Below are 16,533 nucleotides of genomic sequence, written 5' to 3'. Positions count from 1 at the left end.
GCAGTTGTACAGGGCCTTGGTGAGACCGCACCTGGAGTATTGTGTGCAGTTTTGGTCTCCTAACCTGAGGAAAGACGTTCTTGCCTTAGAGGGAGTACAGAGAAGGTTCACCAGATTGATCCCTGGGATGGCGGGACTTTCATATGAGGAAAGACTGGATAGACTGGGCTTGTGCTCGCTGGAATTTAGAAGACTGAGGGGGGATCTTATAGAAACATATAAAATTCTTAAGGGGTTGGAGAGGCTAGATGCGGGAAGATTGTTCCCGATGTTGAGGGAGTCCAGAACCAGGGGTCACAGCTTAAGGATAAGGGGGAAGTCTTTTAGGACCGAGATGAGAAAACATTTCTTCACACAGAGAGTGGTGAGTCTGTGGAATTCTCTGCCACAGAAGGTAGTTGAGGCCAGTTCATTGGCTATATTTAAGAGGGAGTTAGATGTGGCCCTTTTTGCTAAAGGGATCAGGGGGTATGGAGAGAAGGCAGGTACAGGCTACTGAGCTGGATGATCAGCCATGATCATATTGAATGGCGGTGCAGGCTCGAAGGGCAGAATGGCCTACTCCTGCACCTATTTTCTATGTTTCTAGTAAGTTTTCTGTCTCATGTTCCATCAGGCATAAATTCAACAGTATTCAACAGTCATGTAGATGAAACTGATCTAACAAAAATATTTTTAGTAGGACACAGTATTTTACATTCAATTAATAAGCAATAATTTACAAAATTTCAACGTTGAAATGAATTTAGTTTATTGTTATGTACAGTGAAAAGCTTTTGAGGTGTGCTAACCAGTCAACGGAAAGACAATACAAGATTACAATTGAGCCATCCACAATGCACGGACAGATGATAAAGGGAATTATGTGAATAATATTTAATGCCAGATAAATCCAGTTAAGTGTGATCAAAGATATTCCGAGGGTCTCCAAATAGGTAGATAGTAGTTCAGGACTGGTCTCTAGTTATTGGTGGGATGGTTCCTTTGCCTGATAACAACTGAGATGGCGCTTATCTCCTTGATGGTTTGTAATTCTTTCTTCACCTTACTGAGAGACGTGTTGTTGTGCAGAAAAGTCCCATCTGAAGTCAGCAGGCTATGTGCACTTCCAGTTAATTTGTTAGAACTGAATATTTTTGCTGGGGTAAAGATAGGGGAAGAGTGGGAAATCCTCCCCGACCTGACTTGATGGGGAAGCTATGTTTCCCACCCAATGAATTGGACTGCACTACAGATATCAGGGTAGAGAAGTTGGATCTAGTTCCCGATTCCCTCCCCAAAGCCCATTTTGGAGAGCACGTACATCGCACGTACGCTAGTGTGATATCCTGTTGAAGGCTTTCTCCTGGTCCACGCTGACCAGGTAGGTGTCCAACCGTCTTTCTTGCATATAGGCAATGGTATCCATGAACAGTTCCAGGCTGCCCAAGATTTTCCTGACAGGTACAGCATAAGTTTAGTCCAGGTGGATGACCTATCCCAGAGCAGGATTGACCCAGTTGGCAAAGGCCTTGGATGGGATCTTGTCGTCCACATTTGGCAGCAAGATGAGAATTCAATTTCTGATGTCATCCTTCTCCCCCTCTGCTTGTAGATGAGGGCGATGATGCCCTTCTTCATGGAGTCTGACTTGCTGCCAGCCAAAAGCATAGCATTGTACATTTCCTGTAAGTCCAGACCCACTCAGTCCCACAGGGCCAAGTATAACTAAGCCGGTAAGCCAATGGTTGTGGGAGTTTAATTCTTTGTGTGCTGCATGGAACATAATGCTGAATCCATCTGGAAGGACAAGAACATAAGAGGGATATAACATTGGCAGGCAGTGGGGACACTGATCAAAACATCCTTGTACATGGACAATGTCACCATCTTCTGCTCAGATCCATGGGTGGCCACAGGTCGATCAGCATCTGCGATCAGTTTGAGTTGGCATTGAGAGCCAGAGTTATTGAAAGAAGCGTGAGGCCATGCCATGCTGAGCCCGAATGTGCTGGGGATCTGGTTGGCTGGAGCTGAAAGCCAAGGTCAAGCAAAAATTGGGATTATGGAAACAGCACTCCCTCTCGATAACTAGGAAAATTTGGATTTCTGGTGTGAGGGGCTCTCGGGGCTGCTGTACATAGCGCAGGTAAGGCTCGTCCTCCTCGGCGATTACTTGGGCCATCTTCCAGTTCATCTGGGGATCAAAGATGGAGTGGGTCTGTCAGGTCACGATGCACGTTGGCAGACAATGGGGGCAAAAGCATGCCAACGTCACCCTTATCCTGATGGTCACCTTTGTGTGCAACTGCATCAGGTTGTGTGTAGAGCTAAAGCATGTGGGCACCAACCTGCTGAGGTTCTTCCTGTCCCTGGTGTTGCAAAGGATCTGCCTGTCAACTGGACACTGCCAGCTGTCCTTTGTGGAAAAGTCTTCCAGATGAACACCATTGACCACAATTCCAGCAGGCAGTGGTCAGCCCAGCACTACAGGACAATGACTTGATAGATCCTGTGACGTGGTTCCCTGAGCAGATTGCCCAGTTCGTCTGGCAAAATTCCTCATTGGCAGAACTCATCAACAAGCACCAAGAACTCACTTGGCTGCCAGTGAGAGATGTCTCCCAATCAGATCCTTCCTGCACTGACTGAATATTACTATCGATACACACTGCCCTAGGGACGGCTGCTATGGAGGGATGGCTGCCGACCTCTTCACAGTGTGGATTGAAGAGGCTGGCATAATGATAAGGGTCCTTATCACGGTTCATCTGGAGCAGCTCGGTAACGGAGGACTCTGATTTATCAGCTGTTTCCAGGGACACATTCGGAGACACAGGAGCACGTGCTGAGGGACACGCTGAACTTTGGTGCGGCAAAGCCAAGACTGGGGGTGAACCAGTCTAGTTTCCTCTGCTACTGGAAATTGAGGGACAGAGTCTGATGGGGACACCTCTCAAACAAGGGAAGGAATATCACCCTAGGGTGGCCACATGAGTGGCAAGGGTGTTTGTTTTGCTTAAAGATTGGTGTGAACACTATACTACTAAATTTATAGATGCTGCGAATGTCAAGTGTTTTTGAAGTTTATAATTTAAAATAGAAGAAATCTACTGTAAAGTCTGAAATCCTTTGACATTATAAAATTTCCCTTCCAACATAAATATATGTTCAATCTTTTGTCTTCAAAGTAGTGCTATCCCATCCAGGTCTCTTGAAATATTTGATGCTCGCTTCCTTATCTCCACTGTAACACATTCTCCTGTGTTTGCTTTATCCTCCCAGGCCTCATTGTCTTCCGAGCTGATATTCTCCAACCTTGCTATATCCTCAGCCACTCATTCCCTACATGCCCTCTTGCTACTTTCTGATGATACTCTCGGTGTTGCTGCTGCCCCCTCTGTTCCCTAGCACCTTGCTGTCTCTGCTGCTGCTTTGGTTGTCAGGACTCCTACACCCTTTGCTAAAACGTTAAATCGCCCCAAGATCTTTTTCTTGGAATCAAGTCAACCTGGTGGTCAGGTTAAAGGGTTTTATTTAGATGGTTTAACCAGCAAATGTGTTCCAGAGCTACTGAAGCACACCTTTTGGAAACATCCTGTATGTTGTTTGCTCTGGTCCTGAACAATAACATATTTGGTTGCTGTACAATTTTTCATCCATGTTTATTCATTCCTCATTACCAGACTTGTCGTATTCAGCTGTGGCTTTTAGCCTTATTCCAGGACTAGAATCCATAACTGAGGCTGACACTACAATGAAATGCCACGGGAAGAGCAGACATAAAATACTGGAAACACTCAACAGGAGAGGCACCATTTGGGGAAGCAGTTAATGTTTCAGGTTAATGTCCTTTCCTCAGAACTAGAAAAGATTAGTGTAGGATCAGTTTAGATTTCCGTGTCGAAAAATTGGTGCCTGACTAAATTAGTATTTCCAGCATTAAACAATCAAATAATCAACCAAGAAATCCAGTGTGTTTTCGCTCCAGATACTGCCGGACCTGTTAAGCATTTTGTTTTATTTCAGATTTCTAGCATTTTAGGTTGTTATTTTATTTAACCAATCAAGACTGTCAAGGTGTACAATTCTCACAGATTGGAAATAACTGGCTATCTGTTGCTGCCAGATAGTAGAGGGATACTCCTGACACACAGCAAATACAGAATAATATGAATGACATACATTCCTTTGTCCCGCCCCCCTGATATCAGTCTGAAGAAGGGTCTCGACCTGAAACGTCACCCATTCCTTCTCTCCTGAGATGCTGCCTGACCTGCTGAGTTACTCCAGCATTTTGTGAATAAATACCTTCGATTTGTACCAGCATCTGCAGTTATTTTCCTACATGAATGACACACATGTAACTGATAAGCAGGCCACTACCACCTAATGACGCAAGAATCAATTGTTTGCCAGTGTCCCAATGGATTTCCTCCGTTGATATATTTTAATTTCTGGCTGTATGGTTCAATTCTGGAGTGTGTTGGGAGAGACCTTTGCAGCAATTTATTTTGATGAAGAGGTGGGGTGTGGAGGGAAGTGAGTCAAGATGACCATTCCTTAAAATCCATACATCTAATTGGAAACTGTGCACAGGATATTCTAAATGGACTGTTTGAACTTTAGCCTGAATGAGGTTACATTTGAACATGAGATTTACGCATAAATTGAACTCATTTTATTGTCATAAAAACTGTTATAAGCTTGTCATGCATTTACACTCTCCATTATTAATACATTTTTAGAGTTTACATTTTTAAAAAAGAACTTGCATATGTTCTCTTAAAATGAACATGGGGAGGGGCAGAAACTATATACAATATTACACTCCGACTGACACATGATCGTTTCCTTACCGCAGCCAGCCAGCTGGGCACTCCCAGAGCAGTGATGAGAGTGGCCTTTAATAGCAAGCTATGGCAGTTGGTTTACGTCAGAGAGCAAGCCAACAGTCCCTGCAATTAACCAGCAGCATTCATAAACAACTTTACAGCAACAAAATCAGCACTGTTTAACAAAACATAATACAGAAACATGTTTTTAAACTGATCATGATAGGTGACAAATGGCTACGTTTTTAGCCAGTCCAGATGAGGTGAAGGTTGATACTCGTGTCCAATTTAAGGCAAAACATTCCCCAGTCTCCCAAGAATTACACGGATTCCAGCAAGGAGCTAAGCCCACGTTAAGTAGTGAATTATTCATGTCCCGAACCTCTTACACCAAACACATATGCCTCCTTCAATCAACTCCAACGCCACCTCCAGTGATTCTACAACAGCTGATACAGAAACACAGTCAATAATGATTGAATTCAATTTGAATGATGAGAATTATGTATCAACTGCACAATACAAAAGAAGAACGTTGCAGCTTCCAAGAAACACAGCAGCAATGTTGACACTGGTCTTTGCCAAAACTGCAGTTAACATCCTGCATTCAGAAGATTGGCCTGTGGGGTCTATGATTATAGCAGTAGAGACAGAAGCAGAATAATCATCTGAGTCTGCCTCGTTTAAAAATTGGGATGCTCATCTAACTGGAGGGAGGGGATTGAGAGACACAAATGAACAGACAGATCAGTAATTAATCATAGCAGAAACCCAATTCCTTTGCATTAACTTTGCATTTCATGATGGATTTTGTTTCATGCCATATCAACAATGGCAAAATTAGAAGTATGGCAGTACTGAGACACTAACCATGAGCATCCCCCAGCCAATAATTTCAGCATCTACTACTAATTCTTTGGCTAAAAGTAAATAATTTTTATCTTTGGTACAAACTCTGTCCTTTTTCACATTCACCCCTGCCCTTCCTCATTTTGGCTTTTTATCCATATCAGCAGTGAAATTGAATAGATGGATGAGAAGGCTTTGTTCTAAAAATCCACAACATTGCTTCATTTTAAAATTATTAAAATTCAGGCAATGATACTCACAGTAGATATATAAATTGCCTATAAATTCCTCTCTCTTCATAGTGTTAGATCACTAATGCATTAATTGATTAAAACTAAAACCAGCAAGCATTCTGTGAAGGATTTTATATACTGACTGTGCAGCAAGCATTTGACAGTAAAAAGTAGATTTCCCATTTGCTCCTTGCAGGGGCAGTTTTTGGGAAGTAGAAGACATCATTCCCCATCAAAGTTTAGTAATAACACTCGGAGACCTCTGCTTCAGTTCCGTCACAGCCAACTCTGCCAGTACAAAACACATTGACCTGTTCCATAAGGAGCTATGGGGAAAGGATTTATCAGACAGAAACCATCTACAGTGCGGAATGGAAAGGCAGTAACAACAAAATGGAAACACTGCCTAAATCACCTAAACTGCTTGCGTCTGACAAGAGGTCTCTGATCATAGTCTGGGTCCTCAATCATTCCATTTCCAACACATAACAAACTGAATTATCCTCATAATTAATAGAGGTTGTTAATGTCTATACACAGTGTCTATACACACTGACTACTACACAATTTTAAGCTGGAACAAGTTCTCTGAGACATTTGGCATTTTTATTGTACCAGATGGATTGGGGGTGGAAATTAAGAGATAGTATTTATACTGAGGAATTACCATACCATTTTTCAGTTATTTGATGTTAATTCAGAATTGTGTTCTTAAATATGGAAGAAGTCAAAGAACAAACTCTCTCAGCATCAGCTAAAATGTAAGCCAATACATGAGCAGGTTTCATATTTTGGAGACTGTAAACAACGCAGTCCCCTGTTCTTGATTCTCTTACTAAAGTAAAGGAAATAAAACCAATTTCCCACTGTTTGCTGGGTATTCATTAACATACATGAAAATGAAGTCTGCAAAAATACTCATCATGAGACTGTTCCTGTTGCTATCATCAGCATATTATCTCTGATCACAAATGAAGTTTGTCCAGGTGATTTTTAATGTTTTCTGTTTGTATTTTAGATTTCCATTTTCTGAATTTGAAAAAAAAGTTACATGGAAATGAGAAAAACCCATCTTTTTTAAATGTATGATCGGTCATATTGTTTAAAGAGCAGCAGATACAGGGCTGGAATGTGATACAATAGAAGCCTCACTCTCACATCCCTCAATGTAGGCTAGTTAATTAATCCCACACAAGCGATTTGAAAATGTAGCTTTTATATTTACTAAAGTGGACAATTTAAAAATAATTAAAGGCATAAAATGTAGAATGAGAAGGGCATACATAATCTATAAAATTGCTAATTTCTGAAAAACAAAGCCAGGTGCCATTGGGAGATGCAAAAGTCATCTGCATGATCAGAAAGATGAATTGCTTTACAAACCTGTTCTGGAGAATTATCCATCAGAATCCAATTAATTATTCTCTAACCCATCACTCAACCGATGTGGAATCCCTGCTTTCTCACTAAATGTCCAAAGCATCCAGACCAAAGTTACAACCTGCAGCCAGATTTATTGGCTCTCTGGAAAAACATATTCAAGATGTTTTCAAGTTCCTTTCCCTTTCTTATGGGGGTGGATTACATGATCCAATCGTTTTTGCAATCTATAGCTAAAAGGGGACAGAGAGAAAACTGCTTTATAGCAATAGCACTCAACATATTGATATGAGATATTATTACAATATTTTACAACAACTACTTATTCCTCACAAAAACAAACAATATTTTAATTAACATTTATCTCTCAAACAAAATCATAGCCAAATAGGATGCTGTTTGTCAGTCCTCAAGGAAGCATATGCAGACGTATTCTCCAAGGTCTGTATTAGGACCTCAACTCTTCAATAAATAATCATTAGGACTTTGCAGATAGCAAGAATCTCAAAAGCAGTAAACTACATGAAAGTTTGCAGCAAAATTTTAGGAGTAGAAACAAATATGGCTAATAAAAATTAAAGCATGCACACGTGGCGGCACATTTGAGACATTTCAAGCTAAGAATGAGATGATACAAGCTAAGTGGAATCATTTGAGAGTGGTTCCTGAGCTGTGATTTGGAGATTTATATATATTAAAGTAATTGAAGGTGCTGGAACAGGTTTTAGCAGAATATCAGATCCCTGGTTTTATAAACATGAGTAAGTAACAAAGGCAAAGACACCATAGTAAATATTATTATTCATCAATTAGTACTTTGCTGAGGGACCATGTTCGATCATATTCACTTCGGGTAACTATACTTCAGGAACAATGTCAAGGCGTTGGCGATACTAAAGGGGAGATTAATTAGAATTATATCAGCGATGAAGAAATGTATTTACGTGGAGAGAACAGAGGCACAGGTTTATGTTTAGGCCATGACAGATTAAAGGGAGAGCTAATATCAGCAAGGATTTTGACAGAGTAAATAAAGAAAACAGAAAGGTTAGAAGTCAGAGGAAAGAATTAAAATAATTTGCCAAGAACTAGTAGAAAGATAAGAATAGTTTTGCATAATGAGTTATAATCTGGCATTCACTGCCTGAAAGCATGTTGAAGGAAGGTTCAATGCAATTTTTAAAAGCAAAGTAGATATATGAAAAAAACTGCAGTACATGGAATAATGTCAGTGAATGGGTCTAATTAGATAGCTCTTTCACTGACACAATTAAGATGGGCCGATTGCCTCTTTCTGAGCAGATTAAAAAAAATAATTTATCTTGCTAGTTTTGAACTGTGCCATGTAAATTGATTGTGTTACAAAACGACAAACGCAGTCAATTAATTACTATGTGTTTGGAACACATCCTGATTGTGAAAAGTGCTTCATTAAATCCCTTACATTCTTTCTTATCCCAGAATGCACTCGTTCTCAACTTGGCATCTGAAATGGTTGGAAACAATCTTTTCCCTGCCTTATGATTTTCAAGGTCTTACAAGTAACTAGTCTGTGTTATATGTAGTTTACCCATGAATACATTCAAATTTCAAAAAATTCCAACAAATTTACAAAAATATTGACAATAAATTGTACTCAAACTTGAAATTATCACATACCAGAAAGTTAAGTTTTTGATATTATTCTTTCAATGTTAAGAAAAAATTAAATATTTCAAACACAAGTAACATGCAACGGAAACCACAATAGCGTCTGTTAAGAATTCCAATTCAAGGAGATCAACAGACATTGTATCATTGTGTTTTAATCCATTAAATAAAAGATTGGTCATTCAATCTTCGGTGATACATGAACTGAAAAAAAGACAATGGCACCAAGCCAAGTATAAAACCTGATTCAACTCAGATTATATCCATACAATGTACACACATCAAGCTTGAACAGGGCACCAAGATCTATTCTAAGTATTCAGCCACGGTGTTTTCAAAGCTGTAATGAATAGGAACACCATACAAAGGTTGTGCTACAGCAAAATGGGAAGGCGCTGAATGCACTGAGATATGTTGCAGTGAATGAGAGCACTATTCGCAGGGTGCTCTTTAGTGAATGGGAATACTATTAGCAGGGAGTGCTGCAATGATTGGGAATACTGTAGGTAGCTTGTGCTGCAGTGAATTGGAATATTGTATACAGGACAAGTGCTGTCGTGAATGTGTTTACTCTCCACAGGTTATGCTGCAGTGAATGGAAATACTCCATCAGAACATGTGTTGTGGAAAATGGAAATACTCTACACCGATGAGCCAAAACATTATGACCACTGACAGGTGAAGTGAATAACATTGATTATCTTGTTTCAATGGCACCTGTCAAGGGGTGGGATATATTAGGCAGCAAGTGAACAGTCAGTTCTTGAAGTTGATGTGTTGGATATAGGAGAAATGGGCAGGAGTAAAGACCTGAGCGACTTTGACAAGGACCAAATTGTTATGGCCAGACGACTGGGTCAGAGCATCTCAGAAACGGCAAGGCTTGTGGGGTGCTCCCGGTCAGCAGTGGATAGTACCTACCGACATTGGTCTGAGAGGGACAAACCTGCGACAGGGTGTTGGGCGCCCAAGGCTCATCGATGCGCGAGGGCAACAAAGGCTATCCAGTCTGGTCCGAACCGACAGGTCTACTGTGGCACAAGTCACAGAAAATCTTTATGGTGATCACAGGAGGAATGTGTCACAATACACAGTGCATCACACCCTGCTGCATTTGGGGCTGCATAACCGCAAAATGCCCATGATGACCTAAGTCCACCATCAAAAGCGCCTACATTGGGCATTGGGCACGTGAGCGTCACAACTGGACCTTGGAGCAGTGGAAGAAGGTCGCCTGGTCCTATGAGTGCCGTTTTCTTTTAGATCACGTGGATGGCAGTGTACGTGTGCGCCGTTTACCTGGGGAAGTGTTGGCACCAGGATGCACTGTAGGAAGATGACAAGCTGGTGGAGGGAGTGTGATGCTCTGGGCAATGTTCTGCTGGGATACCCTGGGTCCGGCCATTCATGTGGACGTCAATTTGACACGTGTCACCTACCTAAACATCGTTGCAGACCAGGTACACCCCTTCATAGCAATGATATTCCCTGATGGCAGTAGCCTCTTTCAGCAGAATAATGCGCCCTGCTACACTTCACACATTGTTCGGGAATGGTTTGAGGAACACGATGAAGTGTTCACGGTGTTGCCCTGGCCTCCAAATTCTCCAGTTGTCAATCCGATTGAGCATCTGTGGGATGTGCTGGATCGACAAGTCCGATCCACGGCGGTTCCACCTCACAACTTATAGGACTTGAAGGATCTGCTGCTAATGTTTTGGTGCCAGATACCTCAGGACACCTGCATATTAGGAGACCAACAGCATATTAGGCAGGTGGTCATACTGTTTTGGCTCATCAGTGTATACCTACAGTTCTGCAGTGCATTAGAACACTGTACAACTAACAATTCTGGACATTGGGTATACTGTAGGAAATTAGATGTGTTGGAGCAAATAAGACTGTATGCAGGGTGCATTGTAGTGTATAAGAACATTATACAGAATGTGCTGCAGTGAATAAGAATATATCAACACAGAGATCCTATTGTAGGAACTGGAATCATTAGAAAAAGGCGTCACCGGAATTCAGTAGTGTACAAGCAGGCGTGCAAAAGGCATGCACCAAGGAGCATTTGAATCAGGCAATCACATAGCAACATAATGTGAAAATAAATCTTTCCTGGTAGTATTTAGGCCACTAATTTTGAGTGAGTGTTGCAGCCTATATTTTTGTCACTATGACCCCAGAATAGGTAGTGATGGATACAGATTTATTCACATCAATAAATAAAGTGCTGAAACGTGTAGAATTTTCATTGTGTCTCGTAGTGGGAAAAAGAAACCAGTGAAGAGGGCATCCAGTTATTTAAGGAGACTAAAGCAGCTGTGATTGCTCATGGAGCAAACTGGTGAAGATTTAAGAGATCTTCAAAATTAAGGCAATTAATTAAGGAAGGTAAAACTCTTCACTGGTAGGATTGGTGTAGCTGGCATAAGTAAAATTAGCGTAAACAGTGAAAGGAAGTGAATGAATATTTTATTTTACAGTGAGGTATGATGATCTGTTATTTGTGCTTGAAAGGATGCAGAATTTTGTTTTAAAACGGAAGAGGAAAGGTACCTGAGATGGAAGGACTGCAAGGCTATGGGGGAAGAACTGGAGATGAAGAGCTGCCACAGTAGGCACAATGGGCTGAATACACTGTAAGATTCTATGACATTTGAAGGATGAACCATCATGCAAAGTCCTTCACCAGAATTTTGAATGTACCTGCTGATTAATAACTCTGTGCAATAAATCACAACGCATTTCTCAAGCTAGTTTGTTGTCGGTTATCAGTTTGATATTGTAACCTGACTGTACATTGAATGCAAACATGCCACCCGATGATAGGTGCTTGTTATTTTGCATGTGACCTCCAATCTTACCTGACTATATATTGCAAGGCAACTGGGTACCAGTTCTCCTTGTGAAACCTGCCTGAGAAATTGAGAAGTTATTCATTGGTCTAAAACACCAAATAACCAAGGAATGTGGTTGAACCTTTTGATTCTTAAAACATTGGAGTTTCTTGAAGACAGACCAATACATCCACTTTCATCCAGATACTATCATGTGGTAGACCACAAAGCAGTGGACCAGGAGATCACAGGTAGGATTTGATTTTTTTTTAAAGATAGTTTCTTCTAATTTTTGGTTCTTTTTTAGCTAACTTTTTGTTTAAACAAGGAGGCAAATTCATTATCTAGACTTGTCATCAAATTACATCAGATTCAATTTTCCTCAGCTATTCAATGCAATTTCTGCTACTCCCAGTTCTATCTCCTATTTCCTCTCAGAAAGAGCTTTAACTCACTTGGATTCTGTATGCGACTCTTTCTAAGTGATTACCTTCTTTACAAAGCCAGGATGAAACTTGACCCAAGGCATCATAACCCAGCTCAATTTTGACATCTGTTGTACACATTGTTTTGCAATTGGACATTCAGTGAACCTGTCATGTACTGACATCCTCAGCAGATGGGTACCAAACCAACTGTACTGGCTGAGAACGGAAAGATTAAAAGCAATAATAAAACATAGTATCCTCTTGCCTACCAGGTTCATTTGCAAACTAACTCTTCAATTAAAGTATAAACGGAAACAAATAAGACAACTGCAAATTATGCATTTGTAACCCCAGCATTATGGTGGGTGGGGGGGGGAAGGGGGAGAATATAAATTGTCTTCCTAGAAAACAGTGCCTCTTCCAATTTTGCATAACACAAAGTTGTGACACCTGACCATGCATCAAGAAAATTGAATTAAAAAAATTAATTTATTTACTTTTTTCTCCCCACATAAATTCCTTGACAGCACATTTATTCCCATCACCAGATTTTTTGGGTACTGATTTGTGAGTTCTTTAAGGGGAAATTTCTGTAACCCAGCGAAAAACACAGCTGTATCCTGTGTGTCTGTTCCTTCGATTGCTCAGAAATGTCAACATTTTAGAAACATAACTGCTATGCTTCAGTTTTCAATGTGTGAGATTAGAAACTGAGTGTGTTTTACAACCCAATGCTTTGGCCTGGAGAAGGTTCATTCTGGTCTATGTAACTTCATTGTAATTGCAGTGTTCTCAAGCTGCCCTTCGTTCAGATATAATTTAGCCACTAGCAGGTAACTGATAAATTGATAAATACATTGTATCTTCATTGCCATCTGCTTAGATTTAAGTATTTATCTATTCTGCCCTGTGAGAAAATCTGAGAGATTGAGCTCTGATTCCTCTCAGAATTATTTTGACAACACGCAAATGTTGAAATTCAACAGAAAAGAAAACAACAATACTTTCCTAACAATTCAAGGGGATACTTCCTCTTCAAACCTGAGGTTCCTATTACAAAGGTCTGCCAATTATTACATTGGAAAGGTGCCACTTAAGAAGTCTTCCAATGACGATAAAGACAGAACTCTTCAAACTCAAATCACCAACAACATTTAGTGTAACTATATGAAAGGAAAACATTCCTTTCCTTAGGGCCCATCTAACTATTCACCCCCCCCACCCTTCCTCGTATTACTAACTGGGAAGCTTTGAACCCCAGGACCCAACATCTACCCCAGTACTAGGTCCCTTTATATATCAAAGCATCTATATTTACACGAGTAGAGCAATTTGACTTTACAAGTGAAACACGACACTCCACTGATGCAAGGACACGCAATCCTACGAAGAGTAACTGATTTAAGTGTTGGAAGATGTACGCAGCCAGAATTTTGAGAAAAGTAGTTAATGTACCGCTCAGAATACTGCAGATTATGAGTGCATAGGGCAACATGTAAACAGCGCACAGGCAGCTGATTCATCAAAAGTCTCGACTCAACTTGGTGTTGTCACCCCGTTTGGGTGGAGCTGGAGGTGGTCCACGCCTTAATGTTGCATAGCCTGAGATGTTGCCAGATGCATACGAGTTGGCAGCTTCTTGGTCATAAAGCAATTCAGGAGGAGGAGGAGGAAGTGCCATATCGTCCATGGTAGTAATGTGTTCCGCCTTGGACAGCCGTGTGGAAGCCAATGAGCCATGTCGGGTGAAGGACTTTCTCTGTAGAGTCCTATTGAGGTCAGCCAGAAAATGAGGCTGCACAGACAAGGCAGGTTTTGGAGATACTGGCATCGAAGTGACAGGAGGAACCTGGTGTTCCGAAGACTCTCCCTGTGTTAAGCGCGTGCTGTCGCTCCTTTTGGGAAGTACAGGTGGCGGAGCTTTCTTCATTGAAGATTTGGACCATGTTTGCGGCTGCGGATTCACCACTGCTACTTTGGGTGGGACAGAATTGGAAAAGCCAGAAGATGCCATCTCCAATGGAGGAGGGGGTAGGAGATCTAGATCTGGAGGTGGGGGAGGGAAATCCGTATCTGAAGGTGGTGAAGGAAATTCAGACACAGGCTCCTTTGAGAGAGCTGGAACTCCTGGTCCTTTGCTTGGTGGCCCTCCTGGTGGGAACATCAAATTAACTGCAGCCAAATTTAATTTACCAGGTTTTGAAGGTGCAGGTGGAGAAGAAGTCATATCTGGTGTGGGAGGTCCTGAAGGAATTGTTGGTTGTTCAAACTGATTACTGAGAGTTTCCACCGGTTTTCTGGATTCTCTTGCATCTGTACAACTGGGTCCTTTTATACTGGAGTGCCTCTGGGGTGTGGGAGGTGGCTTCTTTCCACCAGGACTGGATATTTTCGGAGGTTTTTTGATTGAAGTTGATTTGACTGGGGTGGAAGGAGGGGTGGGACTACGTGGAGAAAGTTGGGGTAGACTGCTTTCAGGAGGTGGAGGGGGAAACTCTGGCGATGGAAGGGAACCAGGCTGCCATTTGGGTTTTGCTTTCACAGCTGGAGGAGATGTAGGAGTTTGAGTTGGGGCTGGTGATGACTTTGCAGTTGAGGCTGCAGGGAGAGGCTGGAACTGGTTTAAGGACTGTTTTACTGTGGAAACAGTAGGTGATGGAGTGATTGGCATTTGGTCTGCAGATTCAGCTGTCTGATTTGTTCCCACTGGAAGAGAAGAAGGAACTGCGGGTGGTGGTGGGGGCAGTGAGATTTGTGCAGCTGCATACCTGGATGCTTTTAGTGAAAGTGGTGGAGGGGGAGGTGCAGGAGGGGGATCCACCTGAACAACACTAGCTGCTGCTGGCTTAGAATTTTTTTGAGGTTTGTGGCTTAGAGAGACCTCGAAAGGCGTCCCTATCTTTTTGGTGACAGCACCCTGTATTGACGGTAATGGAGGAGGTGGAGGTGGTGGTGGTGGCGGCGGCGGAGGAATGAAGGGTTGTTGGGCAGGTAAGGGCACACATTGCTGTTGTAACTTCTGTGGCGGTGGTGGTGGTGTGAAGGCAGGAACCATGGGCGAAGGGCTAGGCGGTCCCGATTTAAAAGGAGATGGAGCAGAAGCTGTCTGATGTGGTGAAGGGGGCGGTGGGATTGAGGTGATGGGTGAAGTACTCTGATCATCACTTTCCAACAGCAGGCGGGGCTTCACATGTTGTGAAGGTGGAGATGAGGGGAACACCTGCTGACCCATGGGCAGAGTTGCAAAGGAAGGTGGAGGTGGTCGTTTGCTTGACATCTCTCTGCTGACTGTGCTGTATTTGATGAGCGAGGCAGCAGGTGGGGGAGGTGGAGGTGGTGGTGGAGGAGGTGGTGGTGGTGGGGAGGGTTGTGGTACCACATGAGACACACTGATTCTGGTCTGAGGGGAGGTTGGTGGTACAGGTGAAGGGTAGGATCTGACCAAATCTGTCCTGATCTATAAAAAGAAAATAAATAAAAAGTTACCAGAATTTTCCACAGCATCAGATCATATCATATCATATCTATACAGCCGGAAACAGGCCTTTTCGGCCCTCCAAGTCCGTGCCGCCCAGCGATCCCCGTACATTAACACTATCCTACACCCACTAGGGACAATTTTTACATTTACCGAGCCAATTAACCTACATACCTGTACGTCTTTGGAGTGTGGGAGGAAACCGAAGATCTCGGAGAAAACCCACGCAGGTCACGGGGAGAACGTACAAACTCCTTACAGTGCAGCACCCGTAGTCAGGATCGAACCTGAGTCTCCGGCGCTGCATTCGCTGCAAAGCAGCAACTCTACCGCTGCGCTACCGTGCTGCCCAGATCATAATTATCATTTCCAATAGTAACCCCCATCCCACAGTCTAGTTTTTAAAGCATCTCTTTAAAAGCTGGAAGTTAATAAATGCCTTATGAAAGGAAGATCATTCTACTCTTTCTCTCTTCCACCTCTACTGCGCAGGAGCATGGAGTGGAACCATTCTACTTCTGTGAGTCAGTTCGTAGCTTGACAATGACCACCAAGCACGACTAATACAATTCCTACTTTCAACTCAGATAGGTTTGGTTTTGAACATTAGATGCTCCACATGGTTTCATGTCGTTGAGAAAAGTTAGAATTCCCTTTCTTTATTCCAATCATTCATCTGTGGACTTTGTCAGTAGATCTACCGTTTGCTATTCTTTCCAATTTGATATTCTTTTCTGGTGCAACCCAGGAGGCAAAGTCTCTCCCACAATTATGGCATTTAAAATATAACAAAACAGCCACAAGATAATTTCAGAGGGTACACAAGCAGACTGGTGTTGGTATGGATACCTGGTAGGG

The 16,533-nt window shown here is 42.1% G+C and overlaps 1 protein-coding gene across 5 annotated transcripts in view; it reads right to left on the bottom strand.

The window, feature by feature from the left end:
* Nucleotides 1–790: 790 nt before the first annotated feature.
* raph1a (Ras association (RalGDS/AF-6) and pleckstrin homology domains 1a) overlaps nucleotides 791–16,533 on the bottom strand; it is a 145,482-nt gene continuing 129,739 nt past the window's right edge. For 2 of the 5 annotated variants that reach the window (XM_078403547.1, XM_078403545.1), the window contains 2 exons: nucleotides 4,839–15,654; nucleotides 791–1,779 (listed from right to left, as the gene is read on the bottom strand). In XM_078403547.1, the coding sequence (XP_078259673.1) occupies nucleotides 13,720–15,654 (1,935 nt within the window). In that variant the 3' untranslated portion in view covers nucleotides 791–1,779; nucleotides 4,839–13,719. Of the gene's footprint in view, nucleotides 1,780–4,184; nucleotides 15,655–16,533 lie in introns of those variants that run through there. The other 3 variants (XM_078403542.1, XM_078403544.1, XM_078403546.1) reach the window with 2 other exon arrangements.

The sequence above is a fragment of the Rhinoraja longicauda genome, chromosome 8, assembly GCF_053455715.1.
Source record: "Rhinoraja longicauda isolate Sanriku21f chromosome 8, sRhiLon1.1, whole genome shotgun sequence".
Classification (NCBI taxonomy): Eukaryota; Metazoa; Chordata; class Chondrichthyes; order Rajiformes; family Arhynchobatidae; genus Rhinoraja; species Rhinoraja longicauda.
This window is presented reverse-complemented; position numbering and strand designations above follow the sequence as displayed.